The following is a 6,634-nucleotide window of genomic DNA, read 5'->3' as shown; positions in this document are numbered from 1 at the left end:
CGCCCCCCCCCACACACCATGAGGAAGTAGATTCAGGCCATTTGAGGAGAAAATTGTTAGGAGAAGGCTGGTGAGGAGAGAGAAGGGGTGGGGCCCAGGGCTCCTGCTCCATTAATCTGTTCCTGGCCCCCCCTACCCTACCCCAGCTGGTCGTTCAGGCCGGGCTCTTCCATGGCAATGAGATGCTGTGCAAGACTGTGTCGAGCTCAGAAGTGAATGTGTGCTCAGAGCCCGTGTGGAAGCAGCGACTGGAGTTCGATATCAACGTCTGTGACCTCCCGCGCATGGCTCGGCTCTGTTTTGCTCTCTATGCCGTGGTGGAGAAGGCTAAGAAGGCGCGCTCCACGAAGAAGAAGTCTAAGAAGGCGGTGGGTAGGGCTGGCTGGGAGGGGCCTAGGCCTCCCTGCAGTGCCACAAGCCACAGGCAGGCAGGCAGGTTGACCCCAAGCTTCAACACCATCATGGATCCCTACACACTCTGGGGATAGCCTGTGAATGGCCTGTTTGGGAATATCTGCTCTGGACCTGTAGTCCAGTAGGCTTTTGCAGGCAGCTCCCTGACTAGAAAGTGCCCTCAGAGGGACTGAAAGCTTGGGCCAGCTGCTCTTTTGAGTGGCTGGGCCTGTAGTCACCAATTCCACACCGGGAGTGAGTGCTCCTGTTTCTCTGGAAGCCAGGAGCCAGGATGCAGGCTCTGCTGGTCTTGTCCTTAGGATAAGGCAGTTGGTCCTCCCTCTTCTCAAGCAGGGTCTTCTCTTGAGTCTATCTGGGAGTCCACCCTTGAAGCCCAGATCCCCTCCCCAACCTGGCCTTCAGGTTTGTCGTACTCCGAGGTCAGCCAATGAGGCTTTTGTACATGGCCCTAACCCACTGGTGTCCTTCCCCAGGACTGCCCCATCGCTTGGGCTAACCTCATGCTATTCGACTACAAAGATCAGCTCAAGACGGGAGAGCGCTGCCTCTACATGTGGCCCTCTGTCCCAGGTGGGCCCAGCCCCAGGGGAGCAGCTGGCAGGGGTAGCGGTCCCAAGGCCAGTGACTTTACACACACAACTGCATCTGTCCCTGTGTTCAGATGAGAAAGGAGAGCTGCTGAATCCTGCGGGTACGGTACGCGGTAACCCCAACACAGAGAGTGCCGCTGCCCTGGTCATCTGCCTGCCTGAGGTGGCCGCTCACCCTGTGTACTTCCCTGCTCTGGAGAAGGTCAGTGAAGTCCCCTTTCCTTCGAGCCCACCGCCTCTCAATCCTAATGCTGCGACCCTTTAAATACAGTTCCTCATGTTTTGGTGACCCCAGTCATAAGTTAGTTTTATTGCTACTTCATAACTGTCATTTTGCTATTCTTTTTAAGAAATTTTAAAAAAAAGATTTATTTTATGTATATGAGTACCCTGTAGCTGTCTTTAGACACATACCAGAAGAGGGCATCAGATTCCATTACAGATGTTTGTGAGCCACCATGTGGTTGCTGGGATTTGAACTCAGGAGTTCTGGAAGCTCAGTCTCTTAACCGCTGAGCCCCAATCTTTCCAGCCCCATTTTGCTATTGTTACGAATCGTCATGTAGTTTGTGTTTTCAGGCGGTCTTAGATGATCCTTATGCCAGGTTGGACGTCCCCCAGGTTGAGAGCCATTGTTCTAGACTTTTCCAGTTTTGCAGTTCCTCAGAGAGTTAGACCCTGGCCACCCTGGGATTTGTCTGTTGCTAGGGTAATGTGATTATGCCAGTTCAGGGTTTTCTAAGAGCCATTTGATAATGTTTAGGGTGGGAAGAATGTTCCTGGTTATGTTGTAGCTACAAGGTAGGACGCTGGTAAAGGCTGTGCCATGCACAAGGCCATTTCCGTCAGTGAGGATGACAAATGTCAGGCCCGAGGTGTGGATTCCTGCTTCGGGGCCCTGTAGTGACTGCTGCCCCACGCCCAGGATAACTGAGAGCCTGACACTTGTTGCAGATCCTGGAGCTGGGACGTCACGGGGAGCGTGGGCATATCACAGAGGAGGAGGTGAGCTCAGGTCTTGGAATGGGGGAGCTGGGATCAGGCCTGAAGCTGGAGCTCTCACCCTGTCTGTGCCCCTCAGCAGCTGCAGCTGCGGGAAATCCTGGAGCGGCGGGGATCCGGGGAGCTGTATGAGCACGAGAAGGACCTGGTGTGGAAGATGCGCCACGAAGTCCTGGAGCATTTCCCAGAAGCGCTCGCCCGCCTGCTGCTGGTCACCAAGTGGAATAAACACGAGGACGTGGCCCAGGTGAGTAGAAAGGGGAGTCGGGAAGAGAGCTTGGGGCAGACGGACGTCACCGCCCACCCCCACCTGACCCGCACACTGTCCCAGATGCTCTACTTGCTGTGTTCCTGGCCCGAGCTTCCCGTGCTGAGCGCCCTGGAACTTCTGGACTTTAGCTTTCCTGACTGCTACGTGGGCTCCTTTGCCATCAAGTCCCTACGGAAGCTGACGTGAGTCCCAGCTGGGCGCCCACAGGCTCCCTGCTCTTTCGGAAGGCAGCTTCGCCCCAGGCACCCTGAAGTGGGTGCTGGGTTGGGATGAACCTGGCCTCTGCCTCCTGCCAGCTGTAGACCATCAGCTTTCCTTCTCTACAGGGATGACGAGCTTTTCCAGTACCTCCTGCAGTTGGTGCAAGTGCTCAAATATGAGTCCTACCTGGACTGCGAGTTGACCAAATTCTTGCTGGGCCGAGCCCTGGCTAACCGCAAGATCGGACACTTCCTGTTCTGGCACCTCCGGTAGTTGAACGCATGCACCCCAGCCTATTCCTTGGAGATCCTGTGAGGAAAGGGCCCAGGGAAGGGAGATCTCAGGCTTCCTGAGACCGTGCTAAGCTCCTGTTTCTAGCAAGCTCAGATGTTCTGATGCTCTGGGTCCCACCTAGGCTGGGGGGGGGACAGGGGATGTGAGACCCTGACTGGCAAGATTCAGTACCATTTTTTCCCCAGCTCTGAGATGCACGTACCATCAGTATCCCTGCGATTTGGTCTCATCATGGAAGCCTACTGCAGAGGCAGCACCCACCACATGAAGGTGCTGATGAAGCAGGTAAGGCTCGGTTGGGTTCTGCTCACAAGCTTTAGAATGCTGTCCCTGGACCATCCTCCCACCTGTGGCAGGCACCCACCACCGTCTTCCCGCTATCACCACCAGGGGGAAGCACTGAGCAAGCTTAAGGCACTGAATGACTTTGTGAAGGTGAGCTCCCAGAAGACCTCCAAGCCCCAAACCAAGGAGATGATGCATATGTGCATGCGCCAGGAGACCTACATGGAGGCCCTGTCCCACCTGCAGTCTCCACTCGACCCCAGAACCCTGCTGGAGGAAGTCTGGTGAGCCCCATGCCTGGCCCTACCAGGGCTCCTCCCACCCTCCCAGCCTGCGGAGGAGCCCATGTCGACCCCACTCTCTGGCCAGCAGTGTGGAGCAGTGCACCTTTATGGACTCCAAAATGAAGCCACTGTGGATCATGTACAGCAATGAGGAGGCGGGCAGTGCTGGCAGCGTGGGCATCATGTTTAAGAACGGGGATGGTGAGCAGGAGGGTTAGGGAAGCCCGCTGAGGCCTAACCATCCCTGTGTTATCCTGAGGGGTGGTCCTGGGACCTAAGAGCCAACACACAGTGGGAAAAGAGAACCTACCGGACACTGTGGTCTCCTTCCCACACTACAGACCTCCGCCAGGACATGCTGACCCTGCAGATGATCCAGCTCATGGACATCCTATGGAAGCAAGAGGGCCTGGACCTGAGGTTGGGGCCCATCCTGGAACTGTTGTGCTTCTGGGCCAGCCCTAAGAGCTGTGCTTTTGAAGGGGATCCAAACTCTCCTTATTGTGTGGGTTGGGGAAGGGCTGTTCTCAGGAGGGTTGGGGAAGGGCTGTTCTCAGGAGAGGAGAGACAGGAGAGGGCAGGGAGGGCAGCCGCGCATTTGTCTTGCTCCCTTCTGCATCTCTCGGCCCCTTCCTTGTCCAAAGGAAGCTTCAGCATCTTTTCTCAAACCCTCATCCTCTCGGGTGCCAGTGCGGGAGCCTTCGAGTCCTTCACCCTTCATCCTTCCCCCTCCTCAGCCACTCGAGTGTGGCATCTCCAGGAACGGCCTTCTTTCACGCAGGATGACCCCCTACGGCTGCCTCCCCACCGGAGACCGCACAGGCCTCATTGAGGTGGTCCTCCACTCGGACACCATCGCCAACATCCAGCTGAACAAGAGCAATATGGCAGCCACAGCTGCCTTCAACAAGGACGCGCTGCTCAACTGGCTCAAGTCCAAGAACCCTGGGTATGTCTCAAGCCTTCTCCTCCTCGGGGGTGTGATGTGGGAAGGGTTGGCCTGTCAGAGACAAGATAAGAGGGAAGGGCTGTGATCTTCTCTAACTAGTTGGTTCAGCTGCCGGGCCAGCCTGAATCCGAATCAGCAAGGCTTTTCCGGTGTGTCAGTTACCAGTGGCTGTGTGATACCACTCAAAGCTTACGACCTTAGACGGCAGCTGCCATGAGCCTCGGGGTATTATACATGCCTTGCTTGGGACAGCTCGAGTCACCTGAGGCTTCTCTCAAACCTGGAGGGTCTAAGATTGAGTCCACTAAATGCCTGGGGCCTTGGCTCTGCCGGTCAGCTGTACCTCTCCTCCTGGCCTTGTGCAGGCTGGCTCTCGGCCTCTCCCCATGGTACGTCTAGGTGGTGGGGACAGGTTCCAGATCAGAGAGGTATCCTAGGCCTAAGCTCTGGGACAGTGTACTTGACATTCTGTTGAGTAAAGCAAGCTGAAAGGCTAGACTCAGGAGGAAGAGAAGCAGACCCACCTCTGGTAAGGTGCTGCAGTCTGGTGTGCCATGACCTTCCATCTTCCCCACTCAGGGAGGCCCTGGATCGGGCCATCGAGGAATTCACCCTCTCCTGTGCTGGCTACTGTGTGGCCACGTATGTGCTGGGCATTGGTGACCGGCACAGCGACAACATCATGATCAGAGAGAGTGGGCAGGTAGGGGCATGTGGCTGGGTGGCTTCCCTCCAGGCTTAACGTCCTGCCTGCCCTGCTGGGCCCCCTGCCCTGTATTTGGTGTCCCAGCGAATGCTGTGAGCCCTGCTGGTGTCTTCTTCCCCTGGGTTTCTCAAGGGGAACTGAAGCTTCCTGTTCTCTGCTGGATCTCTTTCTTCCTCCCTGGGGCTCCTGGGGTTGGAGCCCTGCTCACCCGAAGCTAAGGGCTCAACTTCCTTCCCGTCAGCTCTTCCACATTGATTTTGGCCACTTTCTGGGGAACTTCAAGACCAAGTTTGGAATCAACCGTGAGCGGGTCCCCTTTATCCTCACCTACGACTTTGTCCACGTGATCCAGCAGGGGAAGACTAACAACAGTGAGAAGTTTGAAAGGTGAGGGGGCTCTGCCCTGCATTATCTGCCCTGGACGCCAGGGACTCTGTGTATGGGAACAAGGCTGGAGACAGCTGTCAGCCCTGCTCCTGTCCCCTCCCCTGGATGCTGGTGGATTGGGATGAGTGACCTCCAAGCCTGTTTTCCCTCCTTGGGCCATGGGGGAGGAGGTTCGTATCTCCAGTAGGAGGCAGAGGGAGGTCAGCCTGAGGAAGGAGCCAATGAAGGATAACCGTCCACAACTACCTTCAGCAACAGCTCGGGGGAAGGTGCACACAGGCCCAAGAAGTGAAGAGAACCCAGGGCCTCACCTGCCCTGCCTCCCTCACTTGCAGGTTTCGTGGCTACTGTGAACGAGCCTATACCATCCTGCGGCGCCATGGGCTGCTTTTCCTCCATCTCTTCGCCTTGATGCGAGCGGCAGGTCTACCTGAGCTTAGCTGCTCCAAAGACATCCAGTATCTCAAGGTAAGTGTCCCCAGGGGGGTCCCTTCTGCAGCGATAAAAGCCATCAAAAGCAGTGTGGGTGGAAAAGGGTTTATTTAAGGCTGGCAGTTGCAGCAGTCACGTCAGGAAGGGGGAGTCAAGGGCAGGCACTGAAGCGGAAGCAACGGTTTGCTTAGCACAGTTTGCTCTTTTTACAATCCAGGGCCGCCTGCCTAGGGGATGGCACCACCCACAGTGGGCTGGACCTTCCCATAGCAGTCATTGATCCACAAAACATAATCAATGCCCCAAGGGCTTAACTCCAGGCAATCTGATGAAAGTGTTTCCTCAGCCGAGACTTTCTCCTTCCCAGATGTTTCTATCAAGTCAGCAGAAAACTATGAACACAGTAGGTCAAGCAGGGCTGAGCCAGAGCCTGCCCCATGGCTGGATACTTCCCATAGCCTGCCTGGGCAGCCTGGATCCTAGAAGGGCCCCACTTTGTAGACTTCCAGGGGTACGGATGATTGTGGGGTCCTCATGGCGTCCTTGTCCTAGCAGCCGGCAGTGGCTGGAGTGGTCCAGTTGGCTGGGCCCAGCAGTGCTGGGTGGCAGATGCGTGGTAACCTTCCTTAGTCAGTCCACGTGTCCCTCATAGGTGTCCTCATACACGCATGTGCGTGTACCCACTCACACGCTCCTGCACAATCTGTCTGAGCTAAGGTGCCTTGCGCGTTGTGTAAATGCTTTCTTCCCATGTCTTCGGTCTGTGATAACTGGAGCAGAGGTGACAGGCCACCAGCCTAGCCAGGGCATCCCCCTAAG

General features: G+C 56.2%; 1 protein-coding gene across 5 annotated transcripts in view; it reads left to right on the top strand.

Moving 5' to 3' along the window:
• The window catches only part of Pik3cd (phosphatidylinositol-4,5-bisphosphate 3-kinase catalytic subunit delta), a 68,083-nt gene that overhangs the window by 43,196 nt on the left and 18,253 nt on the right, over positions 1-6,634 (top strand). For 4 of the 5 annotated variants that reach the window (XM_031379509.1, XM_031379505.1, XM_031379506.1 and 1 more), the window contains exons 9-23: positions 147-368; positions 888-984; positions 1,076-1,206; positions 1,959-2,009; positions 2,086-2,253; positions 2,338-2,459; positions 2,604-2,747; positions 2,958-3,057; positions 3,163-3,341; positions 3,430-3,542; positions 3,683-3,761; positions 4,123-4,290; positions 4,870-4,993; positions 5,238-5,383; positions 5,719-5,851. In XM_031379509.1, the coding sequence (XP_031235369.1) occupies positions 147-368; positions 888-984; positions 1,076-1,206; positions 1,959-2,009; positions 2,086-2,253; positions 2,338-2,459; positions 2,604-2,747; positions 2,958-3,057; positions 3,163-3,341; positions 3,430-3,542; positions 3,683-3,761; positions 4,123-4,290; positions 4,870-4,993; positions 5,238-5,383; positions 5,719-5,851 (1,977 nt within the window). The remainder of the gene's footprint in view (positions 1-146; positions 369-887; positions 985-1,075; positions 1,207-1,958; positions 2,010-2,085; positions 2,254-2,337; positions 2,460-2,603; positions 2,748-2,957; positions 3,058-3,162; positions 3,342-3,429; positions 3,543-3,682; positions 3,762-4,122; positions 4,291-4,869; positions 4,994-5,237; positions 5,384-5,718; positions 5,852-6,634) is intronic. The other variant, XM_031379508.1, reaches the window with a different exon arrangement.

Source organism: Mastomys coucha, unplaced genomic scaffold (genome assembly GCF_008632895.1).
Source record: "Mastomys coucha isolate ucsf_1 unplaced genomic scaffold, UCSF_Mcou_1 pScaffold18, whole genome shotgun sequence".
Classification (NCBI taxonomy): Eukaryota; Metazoa; Chordata; class Mammalia; order Rodentia; family Muridae; genus Mastomys; species Mastomys coucha.
This window is presented reverse-complemented; position numbering and strand designations above follow the sequence as displayed.